This window comes from Pyrus communis, chromosome 14, assembly GCF_963583255.1.
Source record: "Pyrus communis chromosome 14, drPyrComm1.1, whole genome shotgun sequence".
NCBI lineage: Eukaryota > Viridiplantae > Streptophyta > Magnoliopsida > Rosales > Rosaceae > Pyrus > Pyrus communis.
The window spans coordinates 22,881,179-22,907,338 of NC_084816.1; the positions used below are offsets into that span (position 1 = coordinate 22,881,179).

Below are 26,160 nucleotides of genomic sequence, written 5' to 3' on the forward strand. Positions count from 1 at the left end.
TAATAGACGGGGGATGGAGATTCGAACTCAAACACTATACTATTGGACAACTTGACCTAACCAATATCAGCTTAAATTTTGTTTCCAAAGATGTAAACTGCTTATATTTTGTTTTGTTGTTATGATTCCATAAAATGATATGTTTACTTATAACGAGAAAAGTACTGTCAAGCTTTTGATTTATTATTCAACACTAAACACAACGAAGTAAAGAACCAAAATAATTCTAATACGAGTTTTAGTAAATGCTCGAGAAGTTATGAATAATCGACCAAGTTATGAATTAGAGTAATTCAACTACCCGCTTGTGCGTAAGAAAACATACACAACCTTTTGTTAGAGAGAGAGAGAGAGAGAGAGAGAGAGAGAGAGTCTTACAAAATGAAATGGGCAATAATAAGTGCCCAAATGCACTATTTCAAAAAGAATCGTAGCCAAAAAATGCCCACAATTGACCAAATTAAGCGTTCCACATTCACACTGGAACCATCATTTTTTCACCCAAACGTCCCGATTCCTGGCACACTACTCTGCTATACAACTTCCATCACACTGTTAGTCCAACTATTTACATAAAAAATAACAAACAAAAAAAACTGTAAGACTTGGATGCTCCTCGTCCGAAATGGAGAGCATCCTCCCATCCATCCCAAAAGCATTGAGTATCGCCTTCCCAATCAGATGCTCAACCCAGGTTAGCAAAGATCCCGGTGGGCAGCACGCTTGCGTGGGTTTCAACATTTAACAATTGGTTTATGAGTGGATTCATCTTTCCTGTCAATCCTGTATAGTTTTGCCTTGTTCCGGTCCAGGCCAGCCCTGCTGTTGGAATTGTCCCTGCTTTTACCATGTAGTACTAGCACCACGTCCGTTCTTTTCATGATGAGGGTCCCGGTCTTAGAACCGAAAGCTACCCCCATTTGCTGAAGTTATTATACCTGAATCAAAACTTTAGGATCATCACCCCTGATTCATTGAAGCTCTCAAGCTCTCATCTGGCACTGTCCATGACAGCAAATGCCCGCCAGAATCCCCGCTTAGTAACTGCTTGAGGTCATTTGTAAAGAGAAGGGCAGTAACGGGATGCTTATGAAACTTGAGCACCTTGTGAAGGACCAACCTGTACTCTGGTGCTTTATCATTGAGATTTAAACCCCCCAATCCATTGCTCGTTGACTTCTGTTGGGAAATCTCGAGGTTGGTGTGGTGAACCATTTGCCAAACCTTAACAGCCCCACTCTGATGACCGGTTACAAACCAGTTCGTATCCAGCCAATCAGAAAATGAACTACTTGTCACAGAAAGAATTGAATCAGAAGGCAGTTGAGACGTGTTAACCATTGCAAGACAGTCCCCATTAACGCTCCAAACTGCAAGTAAAATTCCAGCTGCCGTCACAATTTCCCCTGTCAAGTCATTCACATAAATTGCAGAAATCGGCGCTGGAAACTCAGGGAGCTGCCTAACAAAAACCAAGGAGCTGAGATCCCATACAACAACAGTGCAGTCATCTGATCCACTCACAATCAGCATGTAAGGCTGGCTTACATGAAGACATGTAATTTTGGATGTGTGGGCACAAAGTGCCTTCTCCAACTGCAAGCGTCTCAAAACACGAGGACTGTAATTACTGATTCTCCAAACAGAAACTAAGCCATCATCAGCCCCAGTGACCAGAATCTGACCATCATGGCTAACGCCAGTACACTGAATCTGGTTGCCCCCATGAAGATTCTCGTGTGTGGATAGGAGTCGATCTTGATCATAGTTCATAAATCTTAAGCTGCGATCTGGAAAACCCCATGCAACATACTTGGTATATGTTCTTGGCTTAAGCAAACAATTTGTTCCTGCCACTAGGATTTTCTCGTTGACAGTAACAATCTGAGTTATAGAAGACGATGTCTTGCGTATCTCATGCTGAACAAGATGGTTTGAGTACTTGAGTGGATGAGGAACCCTTCTGTTGACCTGCCTTTCCACATGGGGTTTGAGAAATAACTGTTTGGGTGTCTGCCCAAAATGATTAATTTGTGCTAGAATTGAGGCTTTCATTGCAGGATCTGTCACTGAGTCTATGTCTACACTCCCCTCGTACGTGTAGTGATAGAAAACATTCACAGCTTCCTCAGCTGCCTGTCAATTTTCAAGGAAATTTATAATGAAAAGCAGATCAAAATGGAAAGAGTAAAGTAGAACACAAAGTCAGGACCAGAAGTAAGTGCAATTAACACAAGTGTTTGGCACAATGAGATCCAGAATAAAAAATAGTCGGGTAGTATTATATCTCAGCAAAATTTCAACCAACAATTTCTTTATTAAATTGAGCATGTAGTACGTTACCAAGAAAAATTGAGCATGTAACATCTGTTTTGTTGCAAAAATAAGCACACGCAAAGATGACTTCACTATTCACCAGTTCAAGTTAGGTTTGGGTATATCTCATGCAATCACATATGCGTGGGCAATGTGTCTCTAGATGAGTAAATATTGAGCTGAAAGATGAAACTAAAATGATGCCACAAATTTCATTGAAGAACTTCCAGGTGCACTACTTTATGAGGCCTATTAAAAGCTTATGAATGAGTTGCAGTGTGCCAAAAATGAATCTCAATACGAACCTTTCCTCTCTGTTTATATCCAAAAATGAGATCTATCCAATGATGCAAATTTTTTGAAACGTAATCAGATTCCAGGGCCTCCCTGTGCTTCCTGATGAATTCTCTAGCACTGCCTTTAGCCCATGGAGGTAAGCCAACATCACCAACCTAATGATAGAAATTAAAGAGAGAATGTTTCAGTTCTCAAATAGTAGGAAAAAATAAAATAAAAAAAATAAAAAAATAAAGAAGATTCAAATAGCATTGGACCAGAGCACAGAACGCATTTCCTCTACCTAAACTATTACAACAGAAGAAAACCTTTGTTTGCATATCTAATTTCTTTTATTAGAAAGCAAAATTAAAAGCTGTACACGTCTACGAGAATGGTATATGCACTTTGGGCCCTCAAGAATGGTTAATGGCTTGAACGTCAAATAATTTTTTTTTTTCTTAGGAAAGGGATTAAGATGTTTCACCTTCTCTCCTGATTGTTTCTCACCCAAATCAAGATTGAAACGATTTTCCAGGAATTCTGGCATGTAGAAAAATTCGGGAATCAACTCCTTCACATCTGATGTGTTGCCCTTTCCAGCTGCACTGAACCAAGTATCTCTAATACTATTAAAAAGACGATCAGCATGGTCAAATTGCCCTCCTTGTAGCTTTTGATTCTCTGCACTGAAAGGTGGTAGGCGTAGAAGATAGAAGAGGACAATCCCAGCACTGGAATAATGAGAACCATAATGGAATTTTGGGACCTCCGGATCATCCCAGCTCTCGTACCTGAGTAGAGAATGAAAGATAAGATGAATAAAGAAACAGTACTGATAACATACATCCAAAAATGCATTTCTGCATATAGAAAACCATGATAGAGAAAGTGCTTCATGTGGTTAAAACAACTATATAGAACTGAAACAGGAAAAACTTCAATCAAAGACACAACTTAAAAGTGAAATAAGAATAAAACAATGGAATTCATATTACCTTTTCCTGAATTCTTCTTCGCCCTCTAACATTTGACAACCCATCGGCTTGTCAAGTCCACGAAATGTTTTTGGATCTAACAAGTCCAGGTTTTCACTCTCGTAATCTGCAAGAACCCATGGAAAAACTGGATATTGGGTAAGATCACTGTACCCCCGTCCTGCCAACGTGTTGAGATGCATGAGGTACTGGAAATTGCATATTTCTCCATTTTGCCATCTCTTTGAAAAGGACTTGGCCATTGACTTAAATAGTCGGCTACCCTCATTGACTTCTTGTTTTGCTGATCCTGATATGGTTGTGTCCAACCTAATATGAATACAATTATGAATTAAATAATTACTAGCAAAAATCGGAAAGGTGATGCAAAAGATATTAGGCAGGAAACCATCAATACACAAGTAAAACAATAATATAGGTAAATCTTAGATGCTATGTTCCACGATATACACTTGCATAGTTTCAACATCCTGAGTCCCTAACAAAGGCACACAAACACGGAAACACACACACACACTCTGACACACTGACACACACACACACTCTGGCAGTCAAAAAAAAATCACGCATAAATATATAAATACAACAATTATAACGCAAAAAGGACTACTGGAAAAAAAATTGAGGAAATTGGGAATTGATTGCTTACATGCTATTTCTAGGAAGATTCATGGCTACTAGATTTCTGAAAACTTCTTCCCTTTCTTTTTTGTGGAACACCAGGAGATCATTACATCCATCCATGCTAAAAATTTCAACAGCAACAGGACGCAGCTGGTAATCACGCTTCAAAAGCTCATGAACACTGTTAAGTTTCCACATGTTCCAAGGGTGAGGTAGACTACCACTAGTACAGACTTTCTCCTTTCCCCATGCACCACCATTATAGGCCCACGCTCTTCCCCCAACTCCTGACTTTTCCGTTGCTCCCCAAGATGAAGTTGACTTTGACTGGAAATCCAAATTAACATCCTTCTTTACACCAAGAGCCTGATCAATGATAGAGAGTTCATCTTCGCATTCCTTTTCACAAATACACCCAGAGTCATCGATATAGAAATTTTCAATCACATACAGAGAAAGCTCGCCGATTAAAAATATACCATCATGCTTGTCCAGACCCATAACTCGTTCACAATTGTACCGAAATCGTATCTTTTCAAAAGGTTCCAGATAAGGTCTGATCAGGTATTCACCATTATCATGAAGTTCCTTATCTGATTTATCATCTGTGACTTTGATGTCATCAATTCTTGCAGAAGAAGATTGCCATGGAGACCCTAGATCAGATCTTTCTTGTACACTGTCATCTATGGGGATAGATGCTGAACTAGATTTGCCACCAAACTCGAGTGCAGAGTGCAAACTTGCTTCATTGAGACTACTAGCTCTATCATCATTCCATTCAGTCCTAACAGAAGCAACATCTTTGGCATTATCTGGTTTTTTAAAAAATGATCCATCATACAGCTCACCATCAAGGCCATTCTGTTTGGCACTATCAGTCAAAAGTTGAAAGAATGGTTCAGAATCGTTATCAGAAGCATTCAGATCATTCTCATTTTTCTCTTTGGACAGCTCTGCTTTCCCTACTTCAAATTGTCCATCAAGAACATTTTGGATGGTATCAAGTTTCAATCTGCAGCGCTCAAGTTTTTTGCGCATCCTGTATGGACCTTCAATTGGACAAAGCTGCCAATCAGGATCCTGTTTAACAGAGGATTTTCGCATTGGGAATATTCCCCGCTCATGGACAAGTTGTTGAAGATGGGTTTGCCACTTGCTCTCAGCATGAAGAACCCATCCATACTTGTCTTGACGCACAACTCTTAGCTCAGTGGACATTGCATCGCACACCAATTCTAGTGCATATCTCCGTTCATTCACCTGCTCCCAGTGCTTTAGATCTAACTTTGATGTATCCCTTGATTTTCTCCCCATTTCTCTCTTGCGACGACCCTCCATAGCTTTAATTCTCACTCCTGGGAATTTTGCTGATCCAGTAATATACTGTACCCACATAATGGAAGCACACTGCTCTAGTACTTTATTCACCATCACTTCAGAACTTTGAAGCCATTCAAAGAAAGCAGATAAATTTTCAGTCAATAACTTGTCAAATCCCCCATGTAGCACATCCAGTTGCTGTCCTTGGTTTGGCTTTGAGACCAGCAGATCTTCTAGAGCCACCCGACGATGCACCAGGAGATACTTGACAATATCAACAGCCAAGTTCTGCACATTCTGTCGTTGGTCACGGAGGAGAGAGATTAAATTGACACAAAGACAACAATTTATATCTGTATCCATATTGCTGGGACAGAATATAATTCGCCTGTGAGCAACTAATAACTGTAAGACTGTGCAGATATCAATTCCTGAATTATCAAGTGAAGAGTTGGAGGAAACTCTCTTCTTTGATTCAACTAGCAAACCTAAGCACAAAAGCAGATCATCTTCTCCTACTGAAGACAAGAATGATGGCAGAAAACAATACAGTATCATACGATTTGTATTTTTAAGAATTGAATGTATATAAGCATCAAGTTGTCTGCTCCCTCTTCCAATAGATAATAGGCTCTTCCCACTAGGAGTAGCTTCTTCAATTTGACCATCTTTATTTGCCAATTGTAGCATAGATAATAAGAACTCGAGTATCTTTAGTATTCCAGAGGGTTGAGGAAAAGCGCCCATATATGCACGATCCACTATCATCCAGCATAATGAATCTAAATTTGAGGACCAACGATATTTATCTAGCTTTTTCTCATTTTCTTCATCATCGCGCAAGAGACGCCTTTCCAGAAAGTTCATCAGTCTACTAAGGCACAATCCCTGGAATACCAACATGGAATCTGCATCAACATATAATGGAACACTTTCTAAGATTCCCTCTATAATTTGTGATACTTTAATTTGCTCAGTCACAAACTCAGACAGAACTTCTGCAATAAAATCTAAAACAGCAGTGGCTCCAGCAGAACAAGGACCACCTCCATAGCCACATTCATCCATTTCAAGAAGTAGCTTTGGACTAGCTGAAAAAAAGGTACTTGCAGTAGAAGGCTCAGGAGACTTCAGGTCTGAGGATGGATCAAATTCAGTTGTAGTCACAGAAGAATCAATGGAAGGAGTGGCAACTGAGGGAGATTTGGATTCATTATAGCCTGTACTTCCCAGCCAAGATGTCAATGCTAAAACAGGAGAAGGAGAGAGTGTAAGTGGGAGTCTAGAATTAGACTTCTCTGATAAATTGGGAGAATCAAGCATGGTAAACGATGTGGAACTTTGAGAATCCACTGGTTTAATGGGCTCCAGGGTGACCTTCTTATGGAAATTATAATCATTTGTGCTGGAGGTGGCAGAAACCTGGTCAACATTAACACTTTCTAAGCTCTGAACAGCTTGTACATCGTCTTGCACTGATTTGTGTAATTCCTGCTGGGCTGTAGTAGCCTTGGCCTCTGCTTTATCATCAGTCCCCGAATTTGGGGGAACAGCCGTGTCTTCAGAACTTGAACTCACCTGACCAGGAGGGAAGCTTCCAACACTAATGGAGGTTTTGGCAGACTGATCCTGTTCATGAGGTAGGCTAGAAAATGTGTTCTGGGAACTACAGGAATCGTCACAATCATTCAAGTTCTTCTCTTCTGCCTTTACAGATAGCTCCTTTGCCATCTTCACAGCATGGGCCGCTCTGTAAGAAACCAGATAGTGAGTTGAGTAAAAAGAAAAGTTCCAAAATAAAACCAGTAAAATTTAGATCAAGTAAATAGTATCAACGTCAGAAATACTGTCCCATGACAAACCTGACACAAGAAAAATATAGGTCAATGCAGCTTTCAAGAAACTCTGCTCTTTTGCAGACACCAGTGAAAGGGGAACACATTTTTGCCAAATCAACCATAAATCTCAAGACCGAAGTAGCAGCAAAAGGGGCCGATGCCTCCCCACCCATTAAGCGTGCCGCATATGTTTTATGCATCAATGCTTCACCTTGCAGCTCCCCAGCCATATCTGCATTTCCATTCACAAGTTCTGCCACAAGGCCAGCACCAACCTGGGAAAGATTACCAGATTGGTAAGCAAGCGCTGACTGAACGCTCAGCCTATCAAATGTAGATTTTGCCATGGCAATAACAGCTTCCAACAATTCTACGAATTTCAGTTCCACAAAACTTCCATCATTTGGCATAAGCGCATGAAAGTCTAGCATACGAACTTCCGGCAATCTAGGATAAGCAGACTTTCCAAATATCAGACAGAACAAAATGTAATATATGTCTGGGGAATCATAGAAGCTTGGAAGCACCCGGGTCAAGCCTTGATAACCTCCACTGGTGCGAAATTTTAGTGCAAATGTAGGGGATGAAGTAAGACAAACTCCAAGAACAGTCATGATCCATCTCATACTTGTTGGGTGAACAGATTCATCTAGAAAATATGTAATCAATTTAGAAGACACAATCTTATGCCACTGCTCAAGCACCTCTTCGGATTTAATGGTTACTTGCAGATCAATAAGCATCTCCAGCAGCATGTTTCTCACGATTACATGCTTTCCCATGGCCTCACGCATTATTGGATGTCGGGGTGTCAAGTCAGGTGGATCAAATGTCATAATCACAAACCTAACCACATGTTCCAGTTCAGAAGAGAGAAACCCATCTTCCAAAATGACACCAAGCAATACAACCAATTTCTCCAAAACGGGAACTTCAACATCACCCCTCTGAAGCGTAACTAACAAATGTTGAACAAGGTTTATTCGGCGCAGAACAGTAAGGTTATGGTTTCTGTACCAGTGCATGGACACTAGATGCTCTAGAAAACCAAGAAGTGCAATTTGAATTGCAACTGGAGCAGTTACCCACAATGTCCAATCCAACAAGACATGTTCAACCATGTCTTCATTTGACAAGACAATGCAATTTGAGGTTTCAGCCGGAATATCAGCACTTTCAAGCTCTGAAATATGACTAAATGAATCTTTTTGGGCAGAAAAATCATCCATGTCTCCTTGAGATCCGACTGAAGAAAATTCATCACGAAACCTTGACAAGTTAAGTTCCTCAAAACTGGTTTCTTGCATAGTTGTAGCTGGTGACAAATTAGTTCGATTATATTTCAACTTCCTTGGTTCTGAAAATGAAGCTTCACAGGCAGCAATCTGGAAAAATATCTCAAGACATTGCATGTCGAACAATGACATTCGACAACGCAAAAAGACAGCCAGCAAATGGTATCCCCGGCATTTCGGCATGTCTCTCACATTCTGAGGATTCTGATGAAGAGCAGAGGCCAGTAAGGTAAGGGCCATGTGTAGCATGTCCCTAGTCTCAGCAGCCTCAACTAAAGCCAGGATAACAGTCATCCCACCGACCGGGCAGACAGTATCACCAATTACACATTGCCTACATACGTAAATATCCCCATGAAGACGCCCAAATCGTGGTATACCTGCACAAAACTAAAAATGAGAACAAAGGAAATAGAGAAGAATTCAAAAATCTAGATCCACCAGTTTTTCACATACATGCATGCATATATATACATATAATTGTATATATCATATAAATGTCAAAATTTGGATGCAATATGTGAACCTTTGTCTTAAACATACCCCCAATAGGAGAAGCAGCCGCTGACAATGGATCAACTAGATTGAGCATGGAGACCTCCCCTGATGCTCGAATAGCTTCTGCACAGGTTCCATCAAATGCAAATATAAGCTTCTTCCCAGAGAGCTGTAAAGAGAGAGAACCTAGTCTCTCCAAATCCCAAACAATTCCACTGCCATCTGCCTTGGAGTCTCCTTGCTTATTAGATATGTCAAGCTTCTGTGTACTAGAAGCCAAGGTCAAGTCAGCATCTAATGTATCTAAGATAGCCATGCTACCGCCACCACATGCCTGGTTAGGGACAAAACGAAGAAGATCTGTGTCCTGGAAGAGCCCTCTATATCCTCTACCAAGAATGTACATGAAACAAATACAACCTGAGGTGAGCACCTCCTCAAAAAGGTAGCAAGAACGGACCTTCCAGGTCAAGTCACTAACTCTTGCACAAGTAACTGGAGTCCCAACGGTTACCTGCAAAGGTTTGCCAATCGGAGATGGAGAATATCCTAGTTTCCCTGTGTGTCTAAGCTTTCCATCAAGATACACATAAGCAACACTGGCTTGGAACAATCCAGCAAGAGCATTTGGCTTGCTATGTACAACTGCAAGGTGATGCCACCTGCCTTCCTCAAGTTCCAATCCTGAAAACGATAAGGAGCAAGAATTGCTAGTTGCAAGGGTAAGAACACCATCCTCGTCAAGATATAATTCTGCATAGAATGCATTTTCATTATTTGCTGCACCAACAGAAAATATCTGGAGAATATGCCTTTCATGATGTTTCCCGGCAGAACTGCTCCACTTCTTAGAAGGACCAGCTTTGGACTCTGTTTCTTTTGCTTGCAACTTCAAGAGATTTTGAAACTGAAACCAACAGACAAATGAATAACCAGCTGCTGGAGGCCATGATCTTTCTCCCAGAGAAACCTGAATGGAAGCATGACCAATCTTGCTCATGTCCATCTCTACAAATGGCGCAAGGGAAATATTTTCTGAATCCTCCATGAGAATTAACCTTTCCATCATGTGCACAAGTATACGACCTGACTTCATTGACCTCATTTGCAACACATATCTAATAAGCACTCGAAGTTCTGATGCAGATAGCCTGCCACCACATACATAAAAAAAAAAAAAAAAACCTTGTTATTCAAATTGAATAAAGTCAAACCACCACTCTTAGTTGCTGAGAGACACCTCAATTCCCAGAAATCCATACATAATTGCACAGGAAAAGAATTTAGATACAAATAAAGTGAAACAACAATGAGAACCTAACAGAGAAAACAAATAAATTCAAATAGATGTATGCAAGTCCCACCTGTATGCCCCAAGTACTTCAACAATCTCCAGAGCATACTTAAGTAATGGAGATGACCCCAAAAGGAAGGGGTGAATGGTTTCCAGCAGAAGTTCAATGCAACCTAAATACATTAGACAAAGTAGAAAGTGAGAATACTGGTCAGAAATTTAGATACTTAAGCAAATAATTATTGTTTTTCACACCTATAGAGGTGAGGTTTTCCTGATTGAAGGGACCAGCACGAGCAAGCCTTTCAATAAGGTTAAGAACTTCAAGCTGCATCTTTGGAGTAAAGAGCAGTAACGACCGAATAAGAACTCTGACAGCACCAGCGTTAAACACCCGTTCCTTATCAGGATGAAATGAACCTGATGTGGTCATTATTGAAAAATTTGATGACTCATTATCAAGCACATCCGAGGATGTAACACTTTCTGATGTTAAGAAGGGTGGAAGCACAATTTCAAGAGCTAGTTCAAACAATAATTGTATGACTTGCTTTTCACAGTCCACACTAAGCAAGCCTGACTCAGACAGAAGATCATAGAAAGTTTGGGATGATATAACTGTGTGCAATTTTGTCCTATTAACAGCATTATCACACACTCCAGCAGTCACTAGACGCAACAAATACGTAAACACCTTAATGTAAACCTCTAAAGAAGATTGATCTGAATGCTCTCCGTCACTTTGGAAACTATGGAGTGTGGTAAGCAGAAGAGAAAAACCAGTGGCTTCACCAAAAACCCTCTGAGCTGAGTTGTTAACTCCCAGAATGCGCCATAAAGCCCCCATAGTGTCACATTTTGCATCATTTTCAAGCCTGTATTGAGATCCCAAAACACTGGTAACCATTCCACTTTTTAGAATTTCAACAATCACACCTAATTCTTCAGGATGTGCCTGGTCAAAAATGAGAAGCAAAGTTATTTTGACAATCAACAATGGCAAAGCTCGATGACTCAAATACTATTGCAGTCTGCACAAAAGCTTCTAATAACTGCCAAAACATCCACGGATTCTATGTTAAGAAAGATCTGGATTTGTCACTCATTTTTATTTCAGAAATATATGAATGAAAAATTAAAGAGGAATATAAAGGGACAAGAATTGAATGCAAAACCATCGAAATTCAAAAATTTACAGAGTTACAAGACTAATAAAGCTAACAAACCTGGGTACTATCTTCAATGATCAAACATGACAAAAGCCTAAGCACCCCTGCACGGTGTGTGTCAGACACAAGAAATGGGAGAACAGCAGTTACACCATTAGCCACACGGAAAGATGATTGATTGGTTTCGGTTTTCTTTAATAAAGAGACCATACAATCCCATGCAATAGTAATTGTACGGTCAACTTCAAACATAGGAAGCTTCACTGAACCAGATTCCATTAACCTGGGTGATGAAATAATTACATCCTTGCTGTCCAAGTGCTTTTTAAAGCTGCTTGAGCTGGACTTTCTCTCCAACTGATTACTATTGCCACTTTGATGTTCTGAACCCAAAAGTAACTTGTGCTGCTTCAGGTCATCCAACAATACCTCCAGGACACCAACTTCTCGGAGGACCTTTTTGTACTGCTGGTCAAAAGATAGAAGTTTTACGAAAAAAGAAAGTACAGTGTGCTTTAACTCTGATGATATTGGTTGCTGCAATAAGCAACAAAGTGACAGTAACTCTTGCTCAGGGACGCAATTCACAACAGTCACAGCATACTCAAGAATTTTTAGAAGTATCTCTTGGGAAGATGGAGAAAAACCAGCCATATTTAGGATGAAAAGTGGAACAGTCCGTAACTGCTGGCACAACTTATAATTTTCAAGATGACTTGAAAATATTTTGAACATTCTATTCAGAACTTCTGCTTGCAACTCCCTGCTATTTGCTTTGAGGAAAATATCCTGCAACATCTGAACTGCTTCAAGGTCTTTGACTTTATTATTGTCCTTTTCCCAAACTTCATCAGCCAATCTGTCTGAAGATGGTGTACAACTTCTGCTATGGCCACTGGACCTGGTATGCGAAGACTTGGAACCTTTCGATTCAGTTGGGCCAGTTTGAGCTAGATTAACAAGAACGTCAAGCAACCTAGACAGTGTGGGAGAAAGTTGTTCAGCTAAGGGTCCTTCTCCCCTGGAATCCTGCATGTCTACAACGTCCTGTGCATGGGAACCGCTTGAAGCAGAATTTTGGTCTGAAGATTTAAAATGAACAGAATGGAACCCCTGACTTTTTGGCATTGAGGAAAGTGTTAAAGCAAACTGTACAAGAAACTGATAACCATGGGCATTATGTATATCCTCCCTAAGCCTGACACCACCAGCATCTACATGACAAAAATGTAACATATCAGAACCAACACATACTTAAGCTGTAGAAAATCATATTAGAAGAATACACCACAAGGAAGAGATGTTTAGCTCAACCAAAGAAGGAAAACTGACAAGCCAATTACCAGGTCTATATGACAATTCCACACATTCAAGCAGCAAATCCACAATGCCCATGGTATATGTAGGATCACCACAATCAGGATTGAAATCTTTGACGGCCATTAAAAGAACTTTGATCTGCACAGGGGGGAACAGAAAATCATAATGTGAGAATAATTTTAAAACGATAACAAAAAACCCATGGATCAAGCCATGATTTGAAAATAATACATATTAAAAAAGTCAGCACAGCCTGTGTAGTCATCATTGGCTAGCTTATGTTCCTGATAAAACTATATGCTTATACAACATTAAAGAGTATGCGGGGGAGGTATGATGGTGAGTTGAGCACGCATATTCAGTGTAGTTAGGATTTAACCATTACAGTGCACGCATATAACATATCACCATACCAGATGATGTTTACGAAGATATTGTGCTGTGCTCCCATTGTCATTGACCAAAAGAAGACCAAGAATCTGGAAAAAACCACAAGTTAGCACAAAAAAAATCCAAATTACAGGTTCTAAAACTGATTTAATATTATGATTGTGGAAAATGTTGCTATCCAATTATGTCTCTACAAATAGGGCAGGCAATACGTGCAATGTATCTACCTGCATAGCATGTCTGTGAAGCTGGATGCTGTGCAGCAGAACCAGGCCCTCCTTATATCGAGAGAAGACTGTCAAAGAGCCATTCGCAACCATCTGAAAGAGCAATTGAAGAGAATCATCCTCAATCAAACTTTGTGCTGCCAAGGGATGGTTTGCCATCGCTTTCATAATATGCACAACACCCCCCTCTACCTGCAATTTAAAGGTTACAAACCAAAAGAAAGTTTAAAACGTGCCATGAACCAATAACATAGCAATTTTTTTTTTTTTTGAGAAGAAACTATAACAGTTTATTAAAAAAGAAAAGTGTAATACACAGAAGTGGATAAGAAATCCACCAAGAACAGAACAAGAAAAACTCTCCAGAGGATCAGATTACAAGTAGGACAACCTCAACCAAAATCATTTTACTACTGCTAACATATCCCACAGTATGTGAGAAAGAGAGTAATTCTTAAATTCATTTGAAACTGAAGCCCAGAAGGCTGCCCAATATCTTACTCTTCCCCATAGATCTGCTACCCCCACACCAGTATAATCCTCAAAAATTCTTTTGTTACGCTCCAACCAAATGTTCCAAAAAACTGCCGACACCAGACAACCCCACAAAGCTTTAGCTTTCCTCCCAATTCCTAGAGCCTCAAAATTAGTGCTTAGAAGCTCGAAACAACCCTTTGGGATGACCCAACTTACTCTAACCTCCTGAAACAATTTCCACCACAGTTGAATCGTGTAAGAACAATGAAGAAAAATGTGGTTAACACTTTCCTCCTTTGCTTTACACAAACTGCACCAATGGGGAGAGATGCAAATAAAAGGACTTCTCCTTTGAATTTGATCACAAGTGTTGAGCCTCCCAATAGCCACTAGCCACACATAGCAATTACAACAGGCTTGAAAATCAATATCAAAAATAAATTAAAAATTTCTGATAAAGTAATAATGAGAGGTTTGGCCTAATGGGGCAAGTGATAATGAACAGCGCAATAACGTACAAGCAAAGACTAAGTTCAGAATGAGAAAAATGTCACACACTACTGGCTGTAGTTCAAATATGTCAACTATACACCTCAAACAAGGAAAATAAAGATGTTAGACTACCCACAAATCATGGCAATGTTAAAAAAATGTCACACTTCATCTCCTTCTACCAAACACAACATAACAGCAATTAAGCCTATTGTGTTTTCAAATCAATCTTTGCATACATCTTTGTGTAACAAACATCTATGGTTTTGTATACCATTAAGCAAAAGCTACCTCAAGCCGACGGACTTGACCAGCATCACCGTCATAATCTTTCTCAGTTGAAAATAGTTCATCACGATCAGTAGCCTTTTGCTTTTGATTGGCTTCATCAGGATCCAGAAGGGCATTGAGAATATGAATGAGACAGCAAAATATACCCGAATCAAGGAGTGATTGTTTATCAATAGGCTGCAAACAGCATAAGGATACAAGCATGAACAGGGTACGAATGAAGAAGATAAAATCATTAAAGTCCGTCACAACCAAAGAGGTATCCTAATCTAGTGAAAATGTGAAATTAACAAAATTTTACCCCAGAAGCTAGAACTTGTAAAGCAGTTAACAAATTTGAACCAGGAGTGATGCCATCCTGCACAGAAGTAAATAAGATTATGACTTCAGGAAACAGATAGGAAAACAATGATGACACCCATTAAAATAAAAGCCAACCTTTGTGACTTCTGAAAAAAAATGCAGTACTTTTTCCACATCCAAATGTCTTTTTCTGCTGCTGATTTTTAGCTTCTCAATATCTGTTACAAATGCCCTTCCCAGGACAAATGAGAATATATGTGTTTCAACTAACCTGTGTTCATCAAAACTTGTTAGTCAACAAACTGGAATTTTTCCCTCTTTCCAGGATATAAGTTCAACAAACTCAAGGTAAGATAAATTGCAACCAACAGTTGTAGAAGTGGCAGAGTTTAACTTATACAAAAAGTTCCAAACCAAGCGAAAGTCATTTTTCAGGATTCATTTTCTAACGTTAAAAAAATAAAAATTTTAAAAAAATTTAAAAATTAAAACAAAATTATGCATCTGTACATACTCAAATTTAAAATCAAATAAACGTCTCCAACTCGACATGACAACAGATTTTGGTAATTGGATCCAACAAAAATAATATGAGGAAAAACATGTTTTCAATGACACCAGTGACAGAAGAAATAAGGTGGAGTTAACAACCAATACTTGTCCAACCCAGCTTTAACAACACAAAGTTGGCTGGTTATGCTGGGAACTGATCTATTTTGATTTGCAGTGGCACCACAAAACCAATTTGGTACACACATAAGCGTCAAATGAATAATGAATTGTTCTTAAAGGAAATATTGTATGCATAACTTGCATCTATATTACAAGGTAAAATTAAAACAACATCTTTTTCCCATTTTTCGAAGAAATTATGTACTAATCAATTCAGAAGACCAGAAAAGGGGAAGCGTTCATACATGGTAACTAATTGAGCTACATTGGCATGCTGCTTTACTAATCTACAAAAGACATCTACAGTTAAATTCAAGGCTGCTTCTTTCTCCTGCAGTATAATTTAAAAAAAAAAATTAGAACCCATGATTTCCAGTTACAAAAAATAACTGCATACATGTATAAAAGAAAAATACACTATGATGAAGATCCTGCCTAAAAATAAAAGTTAATGATTTGAAATGTTTTACCCTAATTTAGAGAGGTTATTGGGGAATTCACTGGTGATTTCAGTTTATTAGAAAGTTAATTGCAGATCTGATTTCTGGAAAGGCTTTTAAATAGGTCATGATGTAACTATTTGAGGAAATTTTTTTCAAAACCTATTTGAGGATTGACTATCATATATTTGAAACTCCGGACTCCCTATTGCTCTTCATCTCTGTCTCATTCCCCCCCCCCCTTCTTCTATTTCATCCAGACACTCTCTCCTCTTTTTTCGTTATTTATTCTGCATCACAATACTAAAAAAGATGATATATCGAATAAGTAATGAAAACAACCTTTTCAGAGCTGGATGACCGGAACTCTTCCCAAAATCTCTTGAAGTCCAATTCCAATTCATGTTTGTCTCTGCTTTCACAGGCATTGGATGTTAATGATCTTGTAATGCTCCAGTATCAAATTGAAATATAGAATCTACAAACAACTAATACCATGCTTCCTTGTGGAAGATTTATATGAGAACGCAAATCATAAATTTAGATGTTGACACTTACAAAATTTATGTTATGATTCCGCTAAAAGAGACAGCATTAACTCTTTACTTTGGTACCAGAAGATTGCATTATCTTTTTGCTACTTCTTATGCTAATCCAAACACGTTTTGAGTCGCCAGCAGAAATTAACAGCAACATCCTTCACCTCTATTGTTTTGTACAAACTATTTGCATGCATAAATATAATATATATATATATATATAGAGAGAGAGAGAGAGAGAGATTATACATGCATGAATAGGATAGCCTCTCTATCCGCCAGACATAGACTATTGCATTTTCCTTTCTGAAACCATTCAGGCATTACAATGTTTGGAATGCAAAGGTATCAATCAAAGACAAACGAGCTAAAGCCACTAGGTTTGATGACTAAAATCTAACCCAAACCAGGATATGCTAAAACAGGAACACATTCAAAGACGGGTGCGTTAGCTGATCACATATAACCTATAATGACTCGGGACTTGCCAACATAGTGCCATGACTGAGATGTCAATGAAATCAGTGCCAAGGCAATGCAACCATCATGCTACACTCTAAAGTCTAAAACACTCCAACACAATAGAATTAAAAGCCGTATATATCCATTTTGACACCATCAGTGGCCGCAAAATTTGTATGGACAGAGGCAACAGACCATCCACTGGGTGAGACTAGACGAGCCAAATCTAACAATCTCGCATTTGATCATACACCAAGCTGCAAAGCTAGTCAACAAATCCCCATCACAGCTCATTCACTAAAAAAAGAAATTAAAAACTAAAAGCTTCCTTAGAGTGCATAACACCATTGAAGTATTACCAAAACACTCAATCCACCGCCCACCTAAAACCCATTAAACCCCAAATTAACAAGAAATTGCTAAACAAATTAAACCCAATGCCGCACTGAAACTTACTACTTTATCAATATTAACCTCCAGAATCGAAAACGCAATAATTTAAACAAGCGAAAAAAAGAAAAAGAAAAGGAATGGAGTACCTTGAAGGAGAATACGAGCCGTGAAGAGCTGAATTAGCATTGTTATTGGCAGAGAGAAACGAGGACGAAGAAGCGGCGGCGGCGGAGGCTGAAGCAGATAAAGAAGACGACGGCGAATGAGTGAGACCGACCTTCTCCCTTAAGTCCTTAAGCAATGTTCCCCATTTCATCGTTTTCCCTTTCGATCCCTGAAACATACACCTCCTCTCTCATCCGCCGCACCAGATCCAAGTTCCTCCAGAAGGATCTGATCCAGCCTCAGAAACCTCGCAATCAATTTTTCCCAAACCGCAAAAAAAGTTCCAGGAAAATATATTTTTCCCGGAAAAATCAAACAATCACGGAGCTAATAAACCAATGCGCCCGAACGGAGAGCGATCGGATTCGGAGTCGGGTCGCGTATTGGAGCAGCAAGATCCGGCGTTTCGAGCTCGATGGACCTCGGCGTTTCGCTGCTCGTTTCTTGCGCGTTTCTTTCTTCTCTGCGACGGATTTTCTTTTCCGGATTTCGGTCAATTTTTTTTCCGATTTTTTCTTTTTTAAATTTTGTGTGCGAAAAACGCGGAGTCGCGGACTTTGGAGGACAAAAGCGAAAAAGCGAAAAAGCGACAAATTGAAATGAAATATAAAATGTTGGCTGTGCCTGTTCTCGGACGGCCTTGTTCGTACTCTCTCTCTCTCTCTCTCTCTCTCTCTCTCTAACACTTTCTCTCTCTAGAATACAATATTCAATAAATAATTAAAAATAATATAATGTTGCTTTTCTAGAGAGAGAATCCTCATCGGATCTTTTTTGTGAGGATTTTGGGATCTCCTAATTATATCTGTTCATTTTACATCACGTGGTTATTTTTTATTAATTATTGTTTATATTCAATTTTAAATATAAAAAAATTACAATAATTTTAAACTATATTGCAAGATCCGACGATACTCCTCCTGAATTTTTCTATGCAATCATCGACCACGTCAACATGGGATCCACGTCTCCCAGGCTACCACGTAGCGTAATGAAATGAACGTGCCAGACGTGACTGCCTCTCTCTCTTCCGGCTAAAGCAAATCAAAGGTTCAAATGGGAGCTTTTGGAAAAGGAGGATCGATTATACTTTTGTTTATGGTAGGAAGCATTTAACTATTGATGTAACACTATTGTTTGTGCCTTAATGGCAAAGGCATATATCATGGATGGGTCCGGTTCGTTTTCGTACGATTCATCTTTTAAATTGAGAATTAAGTCAAATAATATCAATCAATTTGGTTCGTTTTGTGTTTCACCCTGTCAATTGTGTTCGCTTCAAAGATGAGATGAAGAATCGGACATAAAAGAAGTAAAATAGCAAGTAGGAAATCGGGAGGGAATACAAAGAGAAATAATGAATGAGTTTATGTGCAAGTTCTACGGTTTTTGTAGGATGTCCAGTAAGAGAACACACGTAAGAAACAAACATACGAGTGGTCCAATCAAGTTTAAGTGGACAAACTAATAATCGAACCGGTTTATGCCAACACCAATTTTTTCGACCTAGTTCGGATGATCCGCTGTTTGTTGGTTCAAATACCCACCCATATATGGTACTTTGTTATTGAAAGAAAAAGAATCATCAAATCACATAAAGAAAACAATTAGTTATTACTAATCTACTAGTACTTCTCTTTTCAATGTTGAAAGAGGTTACAATATCAATCCCCCACTGCTATTGTTAACTTGTATTACTAATTGTCTAAGAAGGGGTGAACTAGCACGTAAGGGAGGGCGCATATCTAGAGCGGGCCTTGAGGGTAGCCGGAGTAGGCGCCTGCCTAGGGCTCCCAATTTTTAGGCAGAACTAGGCAGGTCTGGATGGAGATAGACGGAAGCTATGCTGGCTTATATGTAAACGCCGAAATCTATAAATCTTTTGTTGTAGGGTCAGCCTCGTGCGAGGAAGAAGACAACCATGTTCCCAACTTCATTTTAATTACATGATTTTACTTAAGATGGTCCCATCATCTTTTTTTTTATAGCTGCACGTATTCTCCCTTTTAAAAAGTTCCCACTATCTTATTTTTACTTTTTTGCTTCTCTCTTAAATATCACTTTTATGTTTATTTTTATGAGGTTTTATTACCCTATTTTAAGATCACACCGCATATATCTTTATTATGTACATAAAAGGTTAAAACTCCCACCTTTTTGAAAAATGACATTATTTGATTTTCAAACTAATTAGTTTATATAATATATAATAAATTATTCAAATCCGTCTCATCCACCTAAGTTCGTATACGAAAATTACTATCCTCTTCATTCTAGTATTTTTCCTAGTTGTAAGATGGTGTCTCTCTAATCCACTATACATTCATTTATTGAATATAATAAGTAACATTGTAACAATAGAAAAATGATTATAATTTGGCATATTGGGTAGGGACTTCTCTTTCGGTTTGAATTGGTTGAAAAATTAGATTATGTAAACTTAATAAGTGCATTTGCATCTAAAAACGCGAGACAGATAATATTTGTGTAATGTTTGTATATCTTTCTATTTTTTATATTAATTTTTAATGATATTTGATGTAGAAATAGATTTTTCATGTATTTAGTAACTTTTTTTTACACATTTCTATGTACAAAGGGTTGGGAGTCAGAGAACTCTAGGATCCCACTTTGAAGGCTCGCCTATGACCCATTTTCAGGGCTAGCCTTGCGCATAACAGGCAAGGGGATTGGTGAGGGTAAAAGCCATAACTAATAAAATGCTCAAATTGTTTGTTCATCATTTGGTCATAAGGAGAGTTGTTCTTATTAGGTTAGGGGGTTGGCCTATGTGTTACACACGACCAATAATTGTAATAACTAAAAGAGGGATAGGAGACAAGTTTACACGTTAGATAGCGCAACAAAACTTTGTTGTGTACAAAGGCGATAATAGGTGCTAACTCAGTCACCCAATCCTATGAGTAAGGGGCGAGCCGGCCATAGGTTTGAAAATTCATAGAAGATGTTATAAAAATTATAAAGATAATTTTTTTTTTTTTTGAACAAACAATATTATCTACACTAAGTGAGAGGGGTGGGTTTAGCCTCACAATGAGCTAACAATAGTGTGATTCAAATTCGTCTTTGGAAAGAATCGAACCTAAGTCTTTCGTCTTTGGCGATAATCAAACCTAAGTCATCTTAAGGAATTTAAAAATAATATCAATTTATTTGTGGATGATAAATTACTTGTTTGGATCAATTACATAAGATATCCCATCATATAACCAACCGTGTTTTAAGTGTTCAATAAAAATAATTCACACAAAACTGTACTTACAACAAAACTCATTTACTTGTTTGATTGTGACCACATTAATCAAAGAACATATTATTTTTTTTTTTTATAAAAAATAAAATATTCACAATAATAATCAAATCGCTTCTTTTTCGAGTCGATTACACTACATTGGGGGGTTAAGTCGACATTAAATTTTAACATTATGCATTATACATTAACTTCCTAATTTTAATTAGTACTCGAGGTATACTATGTATGTCACATCCTCGCCCGGGGCAGATCAGTTATCGGGCCCACTCCACCACCATAGCACGATATTATCCGCTTTGGGCTTACTATTCCCTCACGATTTTATTTTTGGGAACTCACGAGTAACTTCCCGGTGGGTCACCCATCATGGGATTGCTCTAGCCCCTTTCTCGCTTAACTTCGGAGTTCCTACGGACCCCGAAGCCAGTGAGCTCCTAAAAGGCCTCATGCAAGGTAGAGATGAGAATATACATATAAGGATCACTCCCCTGGCCGATGTGGGATGTCACAATCCACCCCCCTTAGGGGACCGACGTCCTCGTCGGCACACCATGGCCAGGGTTAGGCTTTGATACCAATTTGTCACATCCCCGCCCGGGGTGGATCAGTTCCCGGGCCCGCTCCACCACCGTAGCACGATATTGTCCGCTTTAGGCTTACCATTATCTCACGCTTTTGTTTTTGGGAACTCGCGAGCAACTTCCCAGTAGGTCACCCATCATGGGATTACTCTAGCCCTTTTCTCGCTTAACTTCGGAGTTCCGATGGAACCCGAAGCCAGTGAGCTCCCAAAATGTCTCGTGTTAGGTAGGGATGAGAATATACATTTAAGGATCATTCCCCTGGGCGATGTGGGATGTCACAATCTACCCCTCTTAGGGGCCCGACATCCTCGTCGGCACACACACGGCCAGGGTTAGGTTCTGATACCAAATTGTCACATCCCGGCCGGGGCGGGACCACTTCATGGGCCCGCTCCACCACCGTAGCACGATATTGTCGGCTTTGGGCTTACCATTCCTTTACGGTTTTGTTTTTGGGAACTCATAAGCAACTTCCCAGTGGGTCACCCATCATGGGATTGCTCTAGCCCCTTTCTCGCTTAACTTTGGAGTTCCTACGAAACTCGTAGCCAGTGAGCTCCCAAAAGACCTCATGCAAGGTAGAGATGGAAATATACATATAAGGATCACTCCCCTGGACGATGTGGGATGTCACAATGTAAAACCATTATGATCGATATATGATTATATTGTAACAACTTATGATAAGGTTGGAAAGTAGATCGATCTGACATGTTTCATGCTCACATGTACATGGAACTTAATATGGCCATTACAATATGCTTGTATATTTTTCTTCTTTTTTTTTTTATTTTTTTTTTATTTTATTTTTGTCGAAGTATATACTTTATTAAATTCTAACAATAATGTTTACGTGTTCACCAAAAATATTAAATAGAAAAACAGGACCAATAGTGTCTTATAAATAAGAGTCACCATGCAAAGCAACAAATAAAGCAACCGAGTAAGCTACAAACGAAGCAACCAAATGAGCAGCAAAATTATCACTCCGCATCACAAACAAGAACTTCACCTCGCCAATTTGTGAAGCAATAAGATCAATATGCTTGTATATTTCGGGAAGACTAATGCTTTTGCCAAATTAATACTGAAGTGGACCCCACACTTGCCACTTTTAAATTGTGCGTGACTAAATATATATGTCGGTTCATATCAAATGTTTACGTCTCCAACTTAATAAATCGGATTTAAAGTGTTAATTAAGGAAGGCATGATGTCCTACGGCTCCTACTACCATGTTGACAGAGAGTAGGTGGAAGCTTTATATTTACATCAAAACCTTAAGCTTTGAAAGGGTAGCGGCAATAATTTAGTTGAACGATGTTACACACAACATTCTACATTGATTATGCAAATATTACGTTCGCAACATAAAAATCCATTTTGTTATAATAATAATAATAAAATGTTAATATCTGTTGTCAACTATAAGCTAACAATAAAAATCAACATTTACAATGACATTGGTACAACAAAATCTATTTATTATACCATTGAAAAAACTAAATTGAGTTTTTTTCTTTCTGGTTCTCAGTGTTTGGAGCCAGCAGATCTAGATGATCACTCATTTGAAGTCCCATGGACACCATTAACCCACTCACTTACTCACTTCACACAAATCAAGAGTTCATGTATTTCTCTTCTTTGAACGGCCTGAATCTTTGTGTTTGCTGACTCCAAATCTCGATCTGGAGAAACTATAACTTCTTCTTGCATTTACCTAAATATATGTATTTAGATTTTGCATACATTAAAGTGGGAAATCTGAGACAATAGACTAAATTCAAATAATACGTAATAATTTCCAAACAAGAGCGATGCATAATATTAGAAGTACGTGAGAATCACACGTCTTACAAGTGCAATATGTATTGTGTGAGATTTTTATGATCAATATTATATTTGGCAAGCGTACGAAAAGGAATTTGATGCTAACCAACATGATCAGGTCGATTTGCAAATATATAGATTCGTATGGTATAATATTGGAATATCAAATATTTGGACTCCAAAAAAATCATAAATGAATAAGGTTTCAGTCCTTGGAATTTTGCCTGCACAATACAATATCACTAAACTAAAAATATTTGCTTGATGAAACAAATCTGGGCTGTTGACTGATTGGTAAGAAATAATGTGGAAAGTGGTTAGAATTGGGCTTAAAATTTTCAGCTGTTGGGTGGGGTCTCCCCCCTTTGGAGTTCTAAAATTCTCCCAACGCAATGGAAACAAAGAGAAAATGGCATAAAACCACCACTAATCCATGCATAATGGAAATGCTTGGATCTTAATTTGCTAATAGATGACAAGTACACAGGACAATGCAGTTGGTTTAGCATCCATAATATAAATATTTGAGGCATCGTATCTCGTGTCTAAGATAGGAGAAAAACTTGCATGCACTCGTTGCACGCAACATCTCTGTTTCACATTTACAAGGTTCTCTTATCGTAATACTTGACCATCTACAATATATAGATTGTTGCATCTGCTTCTAAATCCGACCTAGCATATTGTTCATAGGCTCGATACACCTATCCGAGTGTGGAAGAATTTGATTTCAAAATATCTCGGTGCCATCAGTAATAAACCGCCTAGTTTTTGTATTGTGAGTTATTGTACTTCTCTGAATGAAAACTCGTTTATAGAACTTCGACACACAATATATGGTTCGATTATAATTGGTATCACATATTCCATCAGTTAAGCATGAAAACAAAAGGAAAATTGCAGATAGAAGTGTTCGAAGTGCTAGTAATGTTGCCTTGTTTAATTAAAGTTACCAATAAAAAGAGATAAATAATGTTGCCTTATTTAAGTAGATAATTGTGTAAGTTTGTAGTACGCTGTCACTCCCAAGCATGGATAAAGAAGGAGGAGAGGGCATCATGTAGTTGACAGCCGGCACTCTGTTTCTTACGTTGAATCGCTATGATAAATTTATAAGAAGACAATTAAGGAAAATGGAAACCTAATCAAACTCTGTTATAGGCAACAGACTTGCTAAACAGGTTGCGGATGTACAACACTTGAAGAGCACTTGCACCAGCAAACACAAGGTACTCTGCAAGTGTGAAGTAGATCACTCGTTTATTGGTGCTAACATTTGCTGCAACCACACAAAAACGTCGTCAGAAGATAACACGATCAATTACAAGCGTTGTTAGAAAATGTTGCGTTCAATTTCATTTGATGTGTGCTATATAAACATGTGTATATATACATCCCGAGATAGGCAAGTTTTTCGCGCAAATGACACATACTATATCGATGCCTAGCATCTCGTGCTTTAAGGTACTTTTGCTCTGTTGTGACAGCTTCCAGTGCTTCTCTCAGCTCAGCAATCTTAATATTCAAAGGGTCCATATGTTCTGCACCAAAATTACAAGAAATGAAAATATAACCTCGGTTTTTTCCCGTTACATATGTGGTAAAAACCGAAAACAGCCAAGTAACGATCAATTTGGGTTAAATGTGACCCATTTTATCAACATGAATAATCGGACGTAAACAAACAAGGAACTCATACTGTATATATTTCGTTATAACGGAACAAAAAACATGACGAACTAACCGTCTTTGGCTAAGTCATGCTCATTTGGGATGTGGCCAACATGAATGTAGAACGAAACAGTCTCAGGAGTCGAAACAGGATTGCGAAAACAAAACTTGTACAATCCGCTTTTCGGTGCCTTGAATGCGAACTTATCCCCGGACGTTCCTTTTAGCGAAAACACAGTAGTGCCTCCTGGAGCTGTGGCCTGCATAAACCACACATAAGTCGCATTTGCTTGCTCCTCCCATTCGAACACAAATCAAATCTTAAAAGTTAATCATTTTCGCCAATGGAAATGTAAAGATCTTTTGTGAATTATTCGACACATTTTGATTTACAGTTTGACAACGTAACATGCTATATTGTTTGACACAAAAGTTCTGCATTAGAAGCTTACAGTGAAATCGATACCAGGGTGGTCGGAGCTCCAGAAGATGTCGTGGTCGATTGCAACAAAGTTTCCGGAGACCGTGTCTGCCTCGTACAGAACTTGCTCCGAGACGCATTCCAACTCCGTCACGGTGATTGAAAGAGCAGTAGCAACATTGCCATTGCCGATGAAGCTCATAAGAAAACTGTACGCCACGCAAATCTTGGCGGTCTCAAATCGCTTTCGTTTCTCCATGTTTGATCTGCACTGAATCGAGAGAGAGAGAGAGAGAGAGAGAGAGTGTGTTCCTGAAGTGGGAAAATAAGGAGGCTTGAAATTCGGTTAATTCGTTATGAAGTCCGTTGGTTCCCTCCATGACTTTGATCACCACATGTTTGGGCTTTCTATTGGGCCTAGGTTCGCTATCTGCAACAAGGCTTGACGTTTTCGTTGTTAATTGTAACGGATTTTGGTTTATGGGGTATTTGCGCAAAGGTGGAAACATTGAGCGCCACCGTGCAATCTTTCCCGACTTAAATTCAAGAGAAAATCATTGTAAGGTTCTTCAATTTTA

General features: G+C 38.7%; 2 protein-coding genes across 3 annotated transcripts; both read right to left on the reverse strand.

The window, feature by feature from the left end:
* Positions 1–342: 342 nt before the first annotated feature.
* Positions 343–18,354, reverse strand: LOC137716159 (protein SPIRRIG-like). 2 transcript variants are annotated; one of them, XM_068455566.1, is made up of 19 exons: positions 17,784–18,354; positions 16,586–16,655; positions 16,049–16,134; positions 15,267–15,402; positions 15,130–15,186; positions 14,829–15,005; positions 13,569–13,760; positions 13,365–13,430; positions 12,975–13,089; positions 11,689–12,845; positions 10,718–11,417; positions 10,533–10,635; positions 9,214–10,319; positions 7,400–9,050; positions 4,240–7,287; positions 3,591–3,899; positions 3,080–3,386; positions 2,622–2,768; positions 343–2,136 (listed from the first exon to the last, which is right to left on the reverse strand). In XM_068455566.1, exons 1-19 carry the CDS (start codon positions 17,978–17,980, stop codon positions 961–963), a joined length of 10,800 nt encoding a protein of 3,599 aa, XP_068311667.1. In that variant the 5' UTR covers positions 17,981–18,354; the 3' UTR covers positions 343–960. The 2 variants fall into 2 exon arrangements, with proteins under 2 accessions (XP_068311667.1, XP_068311668.1); XM_068455567.1 differs by lacking the exons at positions 15,130–15,186; positions 15,267–15,402; positions 16,049–16,134; positions 16,586–16,655; positions 17,784–18,354 and having other exon boundaries at positions 14,812–14,950.
* A 6,172-nt stretch (positions 18,355–24,526) lies between these two features.
* LOC137714709 (transmembrane emp24 domain-containing protein p24beta3-like) lies at positions 24,527–25,841 on the reverse strand. The gene is made up of 4 exons (XM_068453854.1): positions 25,614–25,841; positions 25,235–25,421; positions 24,924–25,031; positions 24,527–24,769 (listed from the first exon to the last, which is right to left on the reverse strand). Exons 1-4 carry the CDS (start codon positions 25,839–25,841, stop codon positions 24,636–24,638), a joined length of 657 nt encoding a protein of 218 aa, XP_068309955.1. The 3' UTR covers positions 24,527–24,635.
* Positions 25,842–26,160: the final 319 nt, after the last annotated feature.

Coding starts and splice junctions, on each gene's coding strand:
- LOC137716159 (XM_068455566.1), bottom strand. CDS start 17,980: ATGTTTCAGGGATCGAAAGGGAAAACGATGAAATGGGGAACATTGCTT. Junction 16,656..17,783: donor GGCTCGTATTCTCCTTCAAG/GTACTCCATTCC, acceptor CTGTGAAAGCAG/AGACAAACATGAATTGGAAT. Junction 15,187..15,266: donor TTTTTTCAGAAGTCACAAAG/GTTGGCTTTTAT, acceptor ACTTCTGTGCAG/GATGGCATCACTCCTGGTTC.
- LOC137714709 (XM_068453854.1), bottom strand. CDS start 25,841: ATGGAGAAACGAAAGCGATTTGAGACCGCCAAGATTTGCGTGGCGTAC. Junction 25,032..25,234: donor GCATGACTTAGCCAAAGACG/GTTAGTTCGTCA, acceptor ATTTTGGTGCAG/AACATATGGACCCTTTGAAT. Junction 24,770..24,923: donor AGATGCTAGGCATCGATATA/GTATGTGTCATT, acceptor GTGTGGTTGCAG/CAAATGTTAGCACCAATAAA.